Consider the following 19414-nt stretch of genomic DNA (forward strand, 5'->3'; position numbering starts at 1 on the left):
AAAAAGAGCATCTTCAGATTTAGGATAGGAGAGCCATAAGGCTTGCATTCTGTGCTGAAAGGAAGAACAGAAGGAGACAAGAAGAAGTGTGCTCTGCAACAGAGGCTGCTGTCCTGCCCATCTTACAAACACATGTTTATAAACCAAATCCCCTTGTCAGTTATAGGGCCTGTTAAGACCTTTCTGGACAAATAAGAAATTCTTGTGGTTAAAAAGAGACTTCTTATTCTGAAATTAGCCTTTAAATCAATAACAGTAGAATTGAAAGACAGCACTGCCAAGATTTATTAACTCTAGATTTAGTTTAAAATTTGGGAGGAAACCTAAGCTGATAAATTTGCTTAATCTTTGACCATAAATCATATCCTTCTTTTACATTTCAATTTCAGAATGTAATACATTAAGTTGCCTTGTAATTAAAGAAATGACATTGGAATTCTCTTCAAATAGGAATATTAAAACAATCACCTCTTTGACAGATTAAAATACATTTAAAATGTAATAATCAACTATGAAGTTGGTGAGTAATAACATTTTCATGATTGAATCGTTTAAAATATTACATGAAGGGGGATAAAAGTGCCTCACAGCTTCCTAACTTCTATTAACACTGTCTCCTTTCAGTCATGTTGTTTCTATATTTATGGAGGGAGGAAACTTCACTCAGGAGCTGCTTGATAAAATACCTTAGTACATATTTCCTTGGAAGCAGGTTCTTTGCTCTGCCAGCAACATATGCTAAAGGCCAATTTAAAACATTTAAATACACATCATCACCCTTCCTTTTCCAGATACAAAAAATGAAAAGTACTTTGGTTTTAGTAAATGAGAATGGAATGAGAGGTGAAACCTCAGGAGAAAGTGGCTAAAGATGAACTCAGAAGAGGCTTATGATGCTGCTCCTCTGGCAGGCTCCTGTGTCCTTCTGTTCATCCTCCCCAGCTGTCAATACCCACAACACAGGAGCATGTGGGAGAGGAGGAAGTAAAAAAAAGAGTCATGAAAAAAAGGAGTCATTGAGAAAGAAAGCTAGGTGATTTCTATTTTTCCTACCCAAGAGGAACCAAGGACAGTATGAGGAAGTTCAGAACTTCTACTTGGGGCTGATGACAGACCTAGACCATTCAAGAACTAGATGTTCCTTTTTTTTTTCAGGGACCCAAGGTTGAAAATAAAATAGGAGGACAAAGTCTCTTTGATTCAGGCTAACTAATGTCATGAAATGATGATTTGGTACTTATCTCAGAAGGAAGTTGGGGCACACTGTTGATAACCAACTGAAAAGACAATTTGTCATTTCTTGTTGCCTTTATTTCATTTGATTCTGACATTCAAGTCATGATTCACCTCCATCACACAGGTTAATTAAAGGGAGAGGTATTAACAGTGGCTTTAAATTGATAATCAAAATTGTATTTAGCAATATGATGGAAAGTCATCAGGCAAACACTGACACAAATTCACTTTTCAGTTCCAATCCCAGCTTAAATTGTTACTTTTGCCATCAGTAGTCCCTAAAATATACTGGGGAATGAAACTATGCTCATGCGCATATACAAATATGTAATGACAAATCCCACTATTATATATAATTATATTGTACAAATTAAAAATATATTTTTTAAATGTGCTTTTTATCTAGTCTTTCAGGTGGCCTCTGGATGATCAAGAATTACTGTGAAGTGCATGATTCATTTTTGGCATTTAAGATGATTACAAAAGACTAGTTACCAGGCTGAATTTTCCTCTTCTTAACTAAGCAAAATGATCCTTTTATAATATCGTTGACATTCTCAACCAGTCACTGCAAAATTTTGATAAATGTGTAAAATGTATTCTTGCCATTCATAATATATATAAATATTATGTTGTATGGACCATTGACCTGAGCAGCCATGCAATCCAGTGAAGAACAGGGACTACATTCTGTACAGGCAAGATGTTTCCTGGCTCTTGAGACTTATGCATTGTGAGAACAGTCAGGGCAGTAATTGTTTGACTGAAACACAGTCACTTTTCTAAGTGTGGCAACAGTGCAAATTTTACATTGTGAACCAATGTGTTAATTTAGTAGAGTGTATTGCAATTATTGTTGCCTTATTGCTGAACAGATATATATATATATATATATATATATATATATATATATATATATAGAATATATATATATATATATATATATATATATATATATATATATATATATAGAATATACACACACACACATACACTGCAATCTCACAGAGGTAGAGAAGCACAGACACAAAAGATGAAATTAAGGAAAAGGAGGAGAGAGTAGACATTTACAAGAAAATATCCAAGAGATTTACAAATGTGTAATAGCAAGGTCTGTGCTATCCATGGCATTGGTAAATACTGGCATGCAGAATCATTTTTTTTCTAGATGTGAATTTACTCTTTCAACATGAGCTAAAGCTTATGAAAGCTGTTTCCTGATGAAAAAAAAAAAATCTCTTTATGTGAATGGCTGCTGAGCCCAACAACACTTTATTCTGAAAGACTGAAATGGTGTGAATGCTTGACTCAGGAGCTAACTTTGTCATCTGAGCTCATTCTACATGTTGAGGCACCCTGTAGCTTTTGGCACCCCAACCTGGTGGGGAAGAGAGTACGGCTGGTTCACCTTGCGTCTGGGTTGTCCTGAAAGATCAGCATAAACCTAAGGTAACCTGATGGCACCCATATACTCTTGCGGGCTCCATCTTACAAGGGGAATTTCTACAACTGGTGGATCTCTGGAGCCATCATGGTTAGGAGCACATTGTGATTAGGAATATGCTTTAGAATCTCTAAGGACTGAGTTCAGATTTTAACTTTGTTCTGAGTTATTCGCTGTGAAAAATATTGAAATGAGAAGATAACATCCTCTCTCAATGACATTTTATCACTGGTAAAATGAGACTAAGGATAATAACCCATTAGGGTTGTTTTGAGGATTTTGGATAACATATGTAAAGCACATATAGATCCTGGATACAGCAAATATTTGTTGAATCTGTAAACAGAACTAAAACCTCACTGAGAATGAGAATTGTCCCTTTGGAGAAATACAGAGTAGATCTCAGGACTTGACATTAGAGTTTAATCTTTCACCAAATGGAATAGACAGGAGCTTTATTTCTGAGGTCAGACTGCTTTGGTCTGTATTCTGCCTCCACTATTTTGCTAGTTGTGTAACATTGACCTCTTGATCTCAGTTTCCTCATCTTTGAAAAAATGTAGTAATAGTGTGTTTTCTGTGGGACAGTGGTAAAGATTAAATTGAAATAATGAATGTAACATAATAAGCACTCAGTAATGTTAGTCATGCTTCTATGCCCTTCAAAGAAGGTCAGGAAAGAATGGTGCAGCACCACTTTGTACCTGAAGAAGGCCATTTGGTATAGTATTAGAATATATAATCCCAAACTTGTCTTTGGATTATACTTAAGTATGTTGTACAGATGCCTTTTATGAGCTCCAGCTTGTCATTGTTTTTAGACCTTTATTGTCCATTCTTTCAAATTTGCATTAGTAAACTAATTTATGCAAATTAAAGATCTGAAACAGAAATGTAAATTGATTCCATGATAAATCATCATCTTTTCTTTGTCTTTGGATAGAGGGTCAGAAATAATAATCGCTAGGGTGAATTACAGGTCTAAAATAACACCACAGTAGTTTAGTTAACCTTTCACACAAAGTAAAATGTCACTGGAAGGGATTACTGGTCAATCCAACCTAGAGTGGCCCTTCAGTCCCACAGTCTGCTTTATAAAAATTTTAGCAACATTGATAGTAATAAAAGTTGGAATAAGGAGTTAAAATTGCGTTGTCAAAAAAACAGTGCCAATGTTTTTAACTTGTGGAATAAAGGAATTATAGACTAAAGAAATTATAGAATAAAAGAGTAACAGAAAGCGTCTGGGTAATGGCAGTTTTAATTTTTATTTTCACTTTTGAGCAGTGCCAAATGCTAGTAGAAGGTAAAATGAGTGACACTTAGGGAAAGAAAAAAAACAAAACAAAAAACTTCCCCCTTGAATGTCTTTAAAATCTGTAATAATAATATAATAATATAAAGTGCATCTGGGCATTGCCTTCTGCTGTCGTTCTTGTCTGGCTGTCCTCCAAAACTGCCAGGCTACTCTGAGTGCTGATGATTCACATCCCAGCACCCTTTCATCTGAACATTGCAGTGTCTTTTCTTTGTACTTTGGCAGTGATGTTACCTTGATGTTCAAAAATCTTTTAAAGGCAACACAGTCTTCCCTTGCATCTTGACAAATCATTCATTGTCTATTAGCAATAAAGAAAAAGTGAACCCATGATCATTGTAAATATAAAGAAATAAATACTTGAGTATTTTAGTTTTTTTTTTTAAATGGTTGTTTTGGGATCCTCTAACTGAAAAGTGAAGATCCTGATAATCTTTCCTTCTTTCTCATGTTATCAATCAACACACATTTGCTTCTTATTAGTTTTCTGGGCTGTGACTTAAAGCAGACATGTGAGGCTGGCAAGAACCTTCTCATTGTTATCTAACTTATCTATAAGGAAACTGAGGCTCAGGATGATGTATGACTCTTCCATTCAACCAACAGCAGATCCAGTCCTTAAATCTATATCGACTCACTCAAAATGAGTGGTGCCTCCATTATTTTACAACAGTGTCTCTCGGAAGGGATTTGCAGCTTTGTGGTAAATATTTAGCATCCAGAACAAGAGTGGTGTATTTCTACTGAGGTGAACATTGGTCCCAAGCGCTCAGAGGGCCTTGTTGTGTTTAGGTCCTACATTTTAAGAGAACACATTGGGAAACTGGAGGGCCTGAGAGGGTCAACAAACTAGAAAGGAGTTTGGGAACTACACCAGAGATAACCAGAGGAATCAGGATTTTCATGTCTGGTGAAACGAGGATATAGAGAGACATAGCTGACATCTCCAAATGTTTTATGGACTACCTTGTGGAAGAGGAATTAGATTTGTTCGCTGTAATTCCAGGCAGCAGAAGTAGGATCACTAGGTAGAAATTACACAGAAGCAGATTTATGCTCAATATAAGAAGAGACTTTCTAACATTTAGAGAGGTCCAAAAATGGAATACAGAAGCTCACCATCACTGGAAAGTGTTCATGCTGAGACTGTCCGACTTGAAGATTATATGGCTTTATGAGTGTCATATTTCAGCAGTAACAGCGTTTTATGATGAACCTTTCCAAGGGCTCAGGGAAGAATTTCCTCACTTGCTAAAAACAAAGGAGTCTAATAGGCTTTTTCACCACAATTTCAGACTGAGAAAGTTGTATCCATCACAATTCCTGTTTTATACGTCACTGGGTCCTGTAAAATATTTTTAACTTATAGGGAAAGATATTAAATAGGCAAATATTTGTAAGAATTAAAGCAAAAAATGTGGTATTTTCAACGCTTATGGTGTGTGTATGTATGTGTGCACATGCATTTTGAGTATTTTAGGATGAATTTGCCATGGTTTTGTTATTGTCACCTGGCTTGTGACTTTCACAGCTTACTAGTCCAACCCTAGAATGTGACTTATAAAATCAAAAGAAACAGGGGAAAAGTCATTTATGTAGATGGTTTCAACTTTCTTAATAATGGAAAAGAACATGAGTGATGAGATAAAATGAGTTGGTGACCTAAGCAGAACTAAGAATACTGAACTGGGATCCAAAGTTTTAATTCTGTAGGTCTAGCTCAAATATTCTCTGCTTCATGTTTATGCCTTAGGTTTTTATTTTCCTCTAAAATGAAGATATTGCTTCAGGAATTTTTTAACTTTTACATTTTATGATTCTAATTCTAGCAGTTTAATAGCTCTAATTCTCTACATTTGCATAGGAAATTGAAAATGACCTCATTTATAATTGAAACAATTCAGTAATTTATTGTTCTGTAATTTGCTTATTTATATATTCAGAAATGTTTATTGTGAAACTATCTTAAACGTATGAAAACTTTTCTTCAATGTGTATGATTTTAAGGATAAATGAAAAACAAATCAAAATTCATTTTTGAAAGAATGATGTTTAATGTAATAATTAGAATAAAAGTAAGCACTTCTTTTTTAGGGTATTTTGAAAGAAACAGTGGAATTCATCTGTAAATGGCTTATTGTTGCTTGGATTTAGAACTGCAATATTTCAAACCATTTCCAAAATCATAATAGTGTTCATTAAGAGCTTATTAGACTAAATCCTTTAGCTCTAGAATTATTAAAGAGTGCAACCACTAATTTACACCAGAAACCCCTTCCACCATGAATTATTTCTTCATTTTCTTCTTCTTCCAACAGATTCCAGAGGGGTGATTACCACATTGACGTCTGTATCAATGACTACCTGGATGTTTTCTGCCCTCACTATGAGGACTCAGTCCCAGAAGATAAGACTGAGCGCTATGTCCTCTACATGGTCAACTTTGATGGGTACAGTGCCTGTGACCACACTTCCAAAGGCTTCAAGAGATGGGAATGTAACCGGCCTCACTCTCCAAATGGACCACTGAAGTTCTCTGAAAAATTCCAGCTCTTCACTCCCTTTTCTCTAGGATTTGAATTCAGGCCAGGCCGAGAATATTTCTACATCTGTGAGTATATAGAGATTTATCATGTTGTAGGGCGGCTGCAAGAATCCAGACTAATTTTTTACCCATGTTGCAGAGAATTGCAGAGCTGGACTCTGCATTACAGATGTCTCCTTGTAAATGCATACATCATGATCCCTAGATACGTTAGCAGGGAATTGAGAGCACAAATTAGATTAAAGACACAGCGCCTCTTCCCCTATGAAATTGCGTGTCAGCCTATTCAGTGAACCTCTGCTGACTTGTATTTCTTTTAAATGAAAATGGCCAGGACTTCTCCAAAGCTCAGGAAAAGAAAAGAGATTCCTGAAAAAAATTTAAGGGAAATAATTAAATTTACATAGCTTGGAGTCATTGCATTTCTTATTCAGGTGTCAGCAATATCCTTTCAATCATCCACAGTTTTCATGGAGAAAGCCAAAACTCCTGCAAATGTCAGCATGCTGACGATAAATACTCTGTTTGCACCAAGAAGAAAAGACAATTATTAAGAGCAGCTGTGTCTTTAAACAGGAAAAAGTGTGAAGAAGTATCAAGCAAGGGTTCCCAGGGAACTGGTATGAGTGAGTTTCTCACCTGTGAACATTAAGTGACTGTCCTGAGAGAGCTCTACCACTTCCTCAGCAGACTTCTGCATTAATCTCAATGCCATGGCCTTGTTTCTTCTCCATTATTTACACATCACTTCTTCATGCAACAGACTATTATATATTATTGATAAATGTTTCTCAAACTTCACTGTGTACAGAATCATCTGGGGCTCTTGTAGCAATGCATATTCTGACTTGGGTCTGAGGCAGAGCCTGAGATTTCATAGGTATAAAGCTCCCAGGTGGTGCTGATGCTGCTGGCCTATGGACCACACATTGAACAGCAAAAGTGTAGGTAATACACATTTAGGTAGCTGGCTGTGTACCTGGACTTACCTTTGGCCGATATCAAATATTTAGACTAGCCATTTCCATGTAATTTCAGTGTTAACTGAAATAGATAAAGGAGTATTTGTTCATAAGTAGATTAATTGAACAGCTTATGGTGGCTCAGAAATGCTGGGGGTGCAAGATCAAGAGACATTGTCTCCTTTTAGGGTGTAACCTTCTAGTGGGGAATAGACATGTAAATAGAGTATAAATAGACAATTACTACATGAAGATAAATGCAGGAAGCAGCGAGAACTTGGGGGAAGTTGTGCCTCACTTGCTTGGAAGGATCAGAAAGTACAGCTGCACCCAGTGTACAGAGATGCCAGTAATACCACTCAGTATGCTTAGCCTCAGCTTTTCACCCCACACAAACAAGATAAAGAACATTCCTGCTTTTCTGAGTCATTTCTCAGTTCAAACATCCCCACCCTGGTAGTTTTACATCTACTGAAATTTCTCGCTCCTCTTCTCCTGAATTTTACAATCAGTCAGATTTCATCATCATATGGGTTCTCTCACTTATAATGCAAGTGAATTTGAAAAGGAAATTGAACAGTACCAGTTTTATTATTTCAGTACATTTTTCAGTTGTTAGTCATGAGAAAACATGTAAAAGCCTCGATACTATCTCACATTCGATCCATAAAATAAGAATAAGAATATTGACTTCCACAGATGCAGGAAATACTGGCATACGGTGAATTCACACGTTCTCAGGCACAGCCTGCTCTTGACTCTTGCTGATTTCTTACTTTGTAAAAGAATCTCATTCAGCAAACAAGAAAAAGAGAAGAGGAGGTCTTCAATTATGGGATAGCATCTCATTAATTACCTAACTGCAAAATACTATACTAATGGAAGAAGAAATTATTGCCAGTTTTGAAATTTTCTTATTGGCTTCTTAGATTAAAAGACAACAACAAAAGCATAAACCAAAAGTGAATAGAGAGCACCAAGATGGAAACATACCCACCAGCTAACTGGTTGATTGCATGATTATTAAAAATTATAGAATCCATTGAGGTTCATAAGCAAGATGTTATTATTCAAATATACCCATAGTGCTTATGACTGGTTTTTCCTCATTTGTGGTTAAATTCAATATTTCACTGAAAATCATTATGTGTCTTCTATAACATTCATTTAACAGAGTCATTTAACTGTCAAGGGTTCCTGTCAAAGTAATTGTTCCAAAATGCTTCAAAATATCAAGAGCTTTTTGCTGTTCAGCTGAGTTTAACTTGAATTACTTTTTTAATGAAAGGTAAAATAGCACAAAATTAGCAGCAAAACGACGTTCATTTACAAGAAGCATAGTAGCCTGGTGCATTCAATTAAATTGAATTTCCAACCATGTTTTTGACCCACAAAAGCATCCTTCCCTGTCTTTTCAGTAATAAAAGGGTTTCCTCCCTTTCACCACCAACAGCAGTAGGGGCAGAGCTAACATGGGCGTCTTCCAGACATTTAATGTACTGTGGTCATAATTAAACTAAAGGATTCTTAGGGGAGAATTGACCCTCGGCTGAATTTTCCTCTGTGGAATGAACAAGATGGTTGGGAAATGGCCTTTCTCACACCACCATAGAAGAGGCTTCATGGTCCATCTCAGGAGCAAGCTTAGCCTCCACCCATCAGTTCATAAAATGGTTCTTACCGAGACAGGAGTATGTTTCAACTCCTCATGGCCTAAGCATCTCTTCCAAATTCTCCAAGACAAAAGAAAGAGGGAAAGAGACCCCATACCCTATTATCTGACCTGCATTAGAGGCTAGAGGGAGGCTTACCTTGTTGTGAGGTAGAGTATCAGAACACAGATACAGACCCAGGTTTGCGGAGGGCAAGGTGAGTATTTCATTGGAATTACCTAAACCTAGAAAGGACACAAATCAGAGAATTCTTATTATGTTATTCTATATCTTCAGCAGAATTATTTCCTAATTTATTTGTGTTTTCTAAAATTAACAATTTATTAGTAAAAACATCTTATAGGAAGTTGCCAACTTACCTTTAAAATGAAACACCCTTCACAGTCTATATCCTTTCTGCAACCCCAAATATATCTACACTGTTTTCCTTCCCTTTAGAACAGACAGCACATTGAATAGTTATAACCACTCATAATTACAAAGCAGACTAAGGTCATTCCTGAATCTGACAAATACTGTTTTTCATTGGCAGGAGTAACTTGGGTAAGAGGTTTGCATACTAAAGTTTTTACAAAAAGTTGGTGGCTTTCTATCAGTGATAAATTGGTAGAACTACCTGTCAACTGACTAAGGTAATAGACTTCCTAAAGAAGAGTAATTTTAGAGTCTTCAAAAATACTCATTTTAGGAATTTCAAAAGTACTGATTTTAGAAATACTTCACATAAATATTAACCCAATATGGGTATGTTTGGAAGAATATTTTCTGCTCTTATTTTTAAATCAGAAAGGATTAAGAGAAATGTTTTAAACACAGGCAATGTAAGTTATCTTTTTAAGTGCATAGAAATACTGATTTTGAATGTACCCTCTTGTTAAGAAAACTGAGTCTCTTTCTTCCTCTAAGTTGCTGGACAATCTTGGGTAAAATCAGTTAATCTCTCTGGAGCTCTAATTCTGCATCTTAAAAGCATTTGGTTACAATTGATGATTTCAGAAATTTCTTGGCTCTTTAATATCATAATCTCATAACATTTTTTCTAGAGGCTTGTAGCTTTGGAGTAAGAGATAACATGTGTGAAGTGGCCCACTCCAGTGCCTTACTTAGTTGGTGTCAATGAATACCAATTAAAGGGAAATTCAAATGCACACTGGAGAGGTATATTCGAATGGTTGAACTAGTTGTTTCCATGCCACCTGTCCAGTCCCCCATCACCTGTAGTCTCTACTAATCTAGCAAACTCCTATGTGTTTCCTTCTGCTTGTGCTACTGCTCTGTCAAAGCTTTCCAGCAACTTCCCATCTCACCAAAATAAAAGTACAGTCTCTCACCTGGCCAGCAGGATCTTCCATGTCTGTGCTCCTTTCTCTCCCCACCATCAGCCTCTTTGATTTTCTCTTCCACCACTCACTGCCTTATTCTCTCTGATCCATCCATCCTGCCCTCTTTCCTGCTTCACATTCCTGACCAGCGTCAGCATCTTGGTGCTTTATTGTCCCTTTGGCTGAGGTTCTCATTTCTCCAGGCATTTACCCCCCCCCCCACCTTCCTCTCATGTTCTTTAGAGTTGTGTTAAAAGTATCTTCATTAAAGGTTGTCCTGACTTCCTTGTATGAAATTAACACCTCCTTTATTATTCTGTATACTCTTCTCCTCTGTTTTCCCTGAGGTGCTCATCAGCCCGACATTGTGGAATAATGGTCGGTTGTTCATAGCTGTTGTCACTCCATACTGGGTATGATATTGCTTGGTATGTAGTAGATTCTTAGTAAACACGAGTAACTACTGTACCTTTCTAAACACTACAGCACTCCGTGACTCTCAAACCAGAACTACGAGATAGTGTTCTTTTTATGGGTGAAGAAACTGAGGCACAAGGATAGATAACTTGAAAAAGTTTCACACAGATAATAAATGGCTGATCTGAGAGGAAATTAGGTGACTAAGTAACTAAAATAAGTGAAAAGATGAAGTGCTAGGTCTTATACTTCAAAAGGAAAACTATGTTTTATATTTTTAAAAAAGATCAGAAACAAAGAGTACTCACTTTGACATCACTGTTTAGAGAATGCTACTTTATAAACTCTCCCTATAAATCCCAAATCAGATAATACATAAATTTTAAACAAATTTATGCATTTTCAGCTCTCCAAAGGATACTTTCCATCTCCAGGATATATTTCAACTGTATCTTCTTAGATAACTTCAGAAGCCTGAAAAGTTTTATTTTCTAAGAAATTCTTTTTAAGTTTGCTAAATATGTAGTATCCATACTGAATTGTGATTGAACAATTGATTCAGGAATTTTAGCATGAATTGAATCAGGAGTTTTAATGAGAGACCCACCAAAAAAGACAAATGTTATTTAATGAAAAGGCAGAGAATTCTAGCATTTGCTACATCTAATATGTCTGGGAACACTCTATATTTCTATGGACATCATTCTTAAATCCATAATATATAACTTCTTGGGTGCATGTGGTTAACTGCTAATTCTCTGCTTTATGTATTTTAGTTGAAAGTATACAGGTTTGTCATCAACCATGAGGCAATTTTAATATGCTCTACACAATTTTATAAATTAAAAATAGTTTTTTAAATTTCTAAGTGATATCTTATTAAAATGATAGAGATCAGCTTCAGAAATTATTTGATTAGCAATATGGCTATTAACTAACCTTTTAAAAGTATAAGAATATTCAGTTAAACAGAGCACACTAATATAAAAAAGAAACTCCTATAGTTAACAGTTGTATGCGTCCTAAAACCTTTTTTGCAGGTGAGTTGTTTGGAACTTAGAATGAAGTTTCTCATAGATGTGTTTATAAAATTCAAGCAAGTGCTCCATAATTCATAATATGAAGAATCTACTTAGCTACACTATTGATAAAAAACTGCCTTTTGAATGAAAAAATATTTTTTAAAAAAATCATTCAGAAGAGTTACTCAATAAATATTCCTCAAATGAATAGATGTTATCATAGTAAAATACATAGAAGGAAGAAGACTTTTTTTTAAAGTATTTGTATGATAATGTTTTTAAAAAGCAAATAACTTTCCCAAGTTTTATTGCCCCCTCTGTAGTAGTTTCCTAGTTTCTTAGTAATGTTTTTGATCATATGTTGGAAATCATCAAAGCAGAGAAGAACACAGTTTAAATTTTTACAAATTTAGAGAAAAGAGAAAAGAGCACAGATCACTCCTCCTGCAAGAGGATAGCCAGGGCACTAAAGCTTCCTCCTGTACTCCTAATAGCTACATGACCTTGGCAAATTACTTGACTTAATCCAGCTTTACTCTCTTCATCTGTAAAATGGGTATAATTATAAAAATTATTTATTACAATCTTACCACCAAGACTTAGTTAATGAAATGTTCTTAAAAAAAAAAAAGTCAGTCGCTAAAAGGATACTTTCAGGAATCCATATCCAAAGAATTTTGAATCCTTCATAGTTAAGGTAGCTTGAACAGCTCAGATTGATAACTTTTATTTAAAAAGAAAATCCTAATGTCATAAAGATTAAAAAGAAGTTTAATATTCTTAAAGAACATTATGGAGGGTCTGGGGTTGTGGCTTAGTGGTAAAGCGCTTGCCTAGCATGTGTGAGGCACTGGTTTCAATTCTCAGCACCACATAAAAATAAATAAATAAATAAAAGATTCATCCACAACTAGAAAAATACATTTTTAAAAAAGAACATTATGGGCTAGAGGTCTTCATTCCCCTTTACATGTCTATTTTTTTTTTGTTTTTTTAATGTGGTGCTAAGGATCGAACCCAGGGCCTTGCATGTGCTAGGCAAGCGCTCTACCGCTGAGCCACAACCACAGCCCTAGATGCCTGTTTTTTCTAATTGACTTTCATTGGTAATCTATATTACAAATTATTTTGTTCTTTATAGTTTATACCAATCCACCTTTTTACTGAAATTTTCTTATTGAAATAAATGAGTGTCAAAACATCATAATTAGCAATGCAGGAGGTAATCCTTTTCACTTTATACTACTTTACTCTTGCAGGAGAGGTGATCTGTAAATACATATGTTCATCTGTTCATTTGTTTGTTCTTCCTTTTTTTTTTTTTTTTTATTTTCCCCCTTGTCCGAGGGTGCTGTACCACTGAGCTATATCCCCATCCCTTTTCATTTTTTAAAGTTTACTCTGAGGAGGGGTCTCACTAAGTTGCTAAGGCTAAACTTGAACTTGCAATTCTCCTCCTCAACCTTCTGAGTCTCTGGGTTTGTAAGTGTGTGTCGCTGTACCCAGTACAATGTACTTTCTTAAAATGAAAAACTCAATACATGTTTCAATATGTATATGCATTTTACTTTTGTTCTTGGAAAATATTTTTGATTACTGAAGGCTTATTTTAGCATTATTATATGTAGCATCAACTCTGCTGAGATTCAGGTTTGTTTTATTTTTACAACTGAAATTTCCAGTAGGACTATGGTCAGATAATTTGTTCACTGCCTCTATTTGTTTTTAGGTATGGGGACCCAGAGGATGGTCTTTCAAGGCACATTTGTATTAATCAGGAAGCAGTAAAGAGCAGTGTTAGGAAATTGAGAAATTTTAATATTTTCTAAAGCAAAAAAAAATGAAAACTTTTTTTTTTTTTAGTTTTGTTTTATTTTGAAAATAGAAAGGAATAGTTTTTCTCCACTTGGGTACTGGAAATTTTTGAGGGATTGTATTAGGTCTGTCTCTGAAAATAGTCTTTTTATTCCCTTTGTATACTTCCACAGGTCTTTAGTGAACCTGCAAGAATGCACCTTTTCATTTAAAGAATGAGTTTAGAGAATTGTGTCTGTTTCAAGCTGTCCCTAGCCATCTTTCAGGAAAGCATGAATGGATTTCAAGGGCTCTTAAATTAAAGTTAAATAAAGAACCTGAAAGAGGATATTTAGGGACTTCAGGATATTTTTCTGTGTTAATTATAATTTTCTGTTATGAGAACAATTGTTTATTGCCAGGTGCCTGTTAACCTTCCGAATTGAAAGCTCAGCATCAGCCAGGTCTGTCAGAGCAGATGCTGCTCCCATGCTTTGTAGAGGTTTCACCCGATGCATTTCAGATAGTCTGGATGAAATCAAAGGAGAAAAAAGCAATGGACAGGAACAAGATATTTAAAGGAACTTCATTTTTTTAAGCAATATTATTTGGTCAAGTCATAAGAATTTTTTTAAAGAAATACATGCCCTGTTAAATACTAGATGCAAGGATGATTCAAACTCAACTACTGTTAAAAAGAATCAGAGAAATTAATACCAGGTCTGTGAAAAAGGAATCTGGAGCAAACACAACTGCTTAATAGATTTTGACATTGGGAGCATTCTTAAAGATTGCAAAGGGAGTCTTAAAAGCTGTTGAATAATTGGGACTTGATGGAAATTCATGGTATCAGCCACAAGAAACTGAAGACTCATGAGCATCCTTCTCATTGTCTGAATTTTTCAAAGGCTTCGACATTCAGATAAGAAGTTCAAAAACAAAATAATTTGTGTTTGTACTCCTTTTAAGAATTCAAAATGCTATTAGGAGACAGAGGAAGCATGTAGAGTTCTGGCCTCCGAAGGGGTGAGAAGGAATTATGTCACCTTTTGCTTCCTTTTACCACACTGAGAATAAATGCTGAATGGGAAACGAATTAAAGGATTGCTCCTTTTATCCCTAAATGTCAAAAGTGGCCACATCTCCTAGAGAAATAACACACCTGATTAATTGTGTAATTTCACAGAGAAGCAGTAATTCTTGGCCTTATAAACATGTAATGTACTAATTTGGTTTCAGACTTAACGGAAAAGAGTTTAATGAGCTGCTGCATTGTGTGTATGTGTGGTGTTACATAGAGCAGATGCCAAGAGAAATGGAAATAACACGCCAGTGACACTTGGAATAACAGTGTTTATACTTCATTGACTTTGGGTTGTCAGCATGCTATTCTCTGTGTTTCCCTTAGTAACTTATTAAGGCAACTGAACTTCGGTGTGATGATGTGTAAGTGTCATTTGTTGTAAATTACACAAGCACGCACACAGCAAATGCATAGCCAATCTTCAGGGAGGAAAATACTTTCCAGCATGGACGATCAAAATCTTATCCATGAGACATGCACACAGAGTGAAAGGTGACTCTGAACACGGTGCAGGCTGGAAGAACAGGACTGTGGTCTTTCATCAGAAGAAATACTATTTCTACAGATTTTCCCACTCATCTATTCTTGCTCTATTTTAACAGAATGGTCGTGTAACTCTTGGTTTGAAAGTTGTCATACAGCCTTACAGCAGGCTTATATTATCTACAGAGTTCTTTATGAGGAAATATAAATCACTACAAATGAGACTTTTCACAGCCAGAGATATGTAGAAATGTGTGTCAGTGCTTTGCTGGCTTGCTAAAAAATATCTCTAGGCTCTGAAGCTCTCTCACAACTCATCTCTGCTCCCTACCCTTTTGGGAAGCAATTCTCAAAACTTGAGATTTATGATCCAGAGAGCTGATAGTGGCTATAAAGTTTTCTATTTTCTCTTTTCTTTAATATTAATGCAGAGAACGAAGCATTATCATTCATTATTTTAGTTCACGAGTATCCTGTGGGCTTGAAATATGGTTACTGGGGATATGGCTTACCTCCGTTTAATAGGGGAAATATGTGGACTTTGGCAACAGGCTGCTTTTCCAGTGAATATTTTTAGGCAGATTGTATAAAATTCACATTAGGAACCGAACTTTAATATATATGCTGTATTCACGTTTGGTTGTAAAATTTAAAGCTTTACAAAATATTAATTCATTCTTAGTCCCCAAAGTAAAATATCATATATTGGCAAACAGTCAACCAGTCTATTATTGTTAGAAATTGGAGTGATAATATCTTTTCATTTTACTATTTTCATAGATGTACAATATTTTCAACTACTTTTATCTACATTAATATTAGTTAAATTTAGTTTTAAGTTGGCATTTCTTTTTGTATGCAAATTCTTAAAAATGACAGCATGCTCAAAATCATTAAAAAAGAACATAGTTTTCAATTTAAACTTGCCCAATTTTTATTACCTCTAATACCAAGCTTCTAATATAAATTTGCTTTGCCCGATTTTTAACATTTCTTCTAAAGTTTATTTTCTCCTAAAGTAAATTGTCACAGATTACCTCTGAAATCTGAATTGATGAGGTTTCACTGCATATATCATGTTTTGCTTTAACAGTTTCAGTGGGTCTTCGCCCTTAAGTTCAGAAATTCTTGCACTGTTCTAGATGAAATTTTAAGAAACAAATCTCAACAAGTAGAGTAAAACTAGAGGCCAAAAATGTGGGTGGGCAAATGTTCTACATTGAACAGAATGCCTAAATGTCCTGCTGTATATGCCTAGTCAATGAGTTTAGCTTGTTTTGAGACAGTGATGAATCCTGCAGTGACTTAGATTAGCCTTTTGCTAAAGGTTTACTTATGCCTTGCCTAATAACCTGCTCTTCTAACTCTTGTTCCAATCACTGTGATTTTAGTGACTTAGCTTTTATTGTTACATACTATGTGCCAGGCCCAATGCTGAGGTCTTAACAGGTTTTAACTCACCAGATCCTCCTCTGTGAGGTAGGTATTACTATTGTTGTATAGACGAGGACAGTGGGGCTCAGTGAGGTTAGGCAAACTGCTTGAAGATCACATAGTAATGGCAGGGTGCAGTGATGCCACCTGTAATCCCAGCAGCTCAGGAGGCTGAGACAGGAGGATTGTGAGTTCAAAGCCAGCCTCAGCAATGGAAAGGCTGCTAAACAACTCAGTGAGACCCTGTCTCTAAATAAAATACAAAAAAAAAATAGGCCTAGGGATATGGTCGAGTGCCCCTGAGTTCAATCCCTGGTACTGCTCCCCCTGCAAAAAAAAAAAAAAAAGATTGCATAGTAATGATGTCAGGATTCAAACCCATGCAATTTGCCTCCAATCTAGGCTCTTTATTCATTTATTTCATAATTTAAAACAAAATTAGTTGCTAGGGATGTAATCCAGGGCTTCGTACATATTAGACGCACTCTGTACCACTGAGCTATATCCCAGCCTCATAATAAACATTTTTAAAGAAGTGAAAATGAGACTGCTTTCAGACACCATTGACAAATCATTATGTATGTCCTACCTCAACCCTGGAAGTTAAGGCGTGTTCTAAAAGTAGCTAATGTGAAATATATAGTAAATTTCATGTTACCTTATTCCTGAGATTCACATACTAAAAGATGTGAAAGCAGAACACTCTTAAATTCTTTGTGAGGTCAGAATATGATGACATAATAAGATGTGTCATTTACCATTTCTCCTTCAATTGTGATGAAAATGCTTAATGATTAGTGAGACTATTGAAAGTATATGTCTCTTTGGCGCCCTGTGTCATTTTTCAGTGTTAAATTTCATTAACAGAATCAATACCTCCATGTAGACATGGGAGGATATATTGCAAAGCCTTGTGATCAACTGTCTCGACACTACAGCTTGTTAATATGACCTGCCAGGGATGGCCTTACCTCCTTAAGAGCACAGGGGTTGCCAATTTTTGTAATTATTGTTAGTTGTCACTGCTGATGCTATTGCTCTTGTTATTTAAGATTTGCCACTTTATTTTTAAGCCAGGGGTACTCTAAAACTGAGCTGCATCCACTAAGTTGCCCAGACTGGCCTCAAACTGACAATCTTCCTGCTCCACTTTCTGAGTCACTGGGATTGCAGGCATGTTTTGTGCCGAGCTAGATCCACCACTCTTTCATAGACTTGGAGTTATTATACATCTTCATAAAGTTGAAATTATTATACATCTTGGCAGGAAAAAAAAAAGAGGGGCAGAGATTCTATAATGAGAAGGGCCACTTTGAGAATTTATGACCTTTTAGATTCTTTAAAATGAAGTTCAGGAGTTGTGGTAGCCACAAGCAGCACCAGTATTTTACATAGAAGGGGTCTGGGTGCTGGCTCATAAGAGTGGTTGCCCTGAGACAATGGCCCCGCTTCCCCCCAGGGAACAAGCTTCATGCAGCTCATGTGAATTTCTTCTTACCTGCCTCCCCCTCTCCTGATAAGAAAACCAGAACAGAAAAGACAGTTGTTTTAGTTAGCTCTTTTGCTGCTGAGACTAGAAAACTTGACCAGAACAATTTTAGAGGAGGAAAGGTTTATTTAGGGACTCCCAGTTCATGGTTTCAAAAGTCTCAATCCATAAGGGGCAGGCTCCATTCCTCAGGGCTTGAGATGAGGCAGGACATCATGGCAGAAGAGTGTGGTAGAAGGAAGCAGCTCACATGGTGATCGGGAAGCAGAGAGAGCGGTCTCCCCTTTGATACAAATATATACCCCCAAACTACACCCCCCCCAATTCCCACCTCCTCCAGCCACACCCTACCACTTCAGTTACCACTCAGTTAATCCCTGTCAGGGAGTAATTCACTGATTGTGTTAAGACTCTTACAACCCCATCGTTTCTCCTCTGAGCTTTCTTGCATCGTCTTACATGTGACCTTTTGGGGGGACACCTTATATCTAAACCGTAACAGGGACCAATGAAAATATGGATCTGACTAAAATAAAGAGAATTTGGAAAACAACACCACATAGATTGGGCAAGGTTATGGAGAGCCATTAATTCTTGTCTGAAGAATTTGTAGGAACTACATGTTCTTGGAAGGAAAACTGGTTTGAGCTTATCATATAAATACATTGAAATCATTTGTTTTAGGGTTAGCTGTTTGCTGGTTATATAATAATAGCTACCATTATTATATAACAATGGGAGTCATTATTCTTCTACATGTTTATATGTTCTATCTCATCCATATCTTAGTGCAACTATGTGTTAGGCAATATTATTTTTCCCATTTTACAGATGAGGAAACTGAGGCACAGACAGATCAAATACCTTGCCTAAAATCATACTATTCATTTGTGGTGGAGTCCAGTTTTGAGAAAAGGAATTTTGACCCTATAGTTTCTGGTCTTAGCTCTTATCCATGAGTGAGAAGTAATGTTCCAAAATGTTTTTCAATAATAGGACTGGTATTTGTGAAGAAATTATTCTGATCTCAGATATTTAATACCCTTTACTTGAATTTCTGTTTTTTCTATATTGCCTTCAGCTCCTTCGCCATAGATGTCCAGTTTTAATTTTTTTGCATAGGCTTTTATGATGTTTATATTAAGTGGAATTGCTAAATCAATAACATTTGCTGGATTATTAGTTTAATCA

At 35.9% G+C, this 19414-nt stretch overlaps 1 protein-coding gene across 2 annotated transcripts in view; it reads left to right on the top strand.

Annotated features, from left to right (window-relative positions):
• Nucleotides 1-19414, top strand: part of Efna5 (ephrin A5) — a 277162-nt gene that overhangs the window by 221743 nt on the left and 36005 nt on the right. For both annotated transcript variants that reach the window (XM_046460222.2, XM_046460221.2), the window contains exon 3: nucleotides 6317-6609. In XM_046460222.2, the coding sequence (XP_046316178.1) occupies nucleotides 6317-6609 (293 nt within the window). The remainder of the gene's footprint in view (nucleotides 1-6316; nucleotides 6610-19414) is intronic.

Source organism: Marmota monax, unplaced genomic scaffold, assembly GCF_021218885.2.
Source record: "Marmota monax isolate L192 unplaced genomic scaffold, Marmota_monax_Labrador192_F-V1.1 WCK01_AAM20220418_F8-fsc00006, whole genome shotgun sequence".
Classification (NCBI taxonomy): Eukaryota; Metazoa; Chordata; class Mammalia; order Rodentia; family Sciuridae; genus Marmota; species Marmota monax.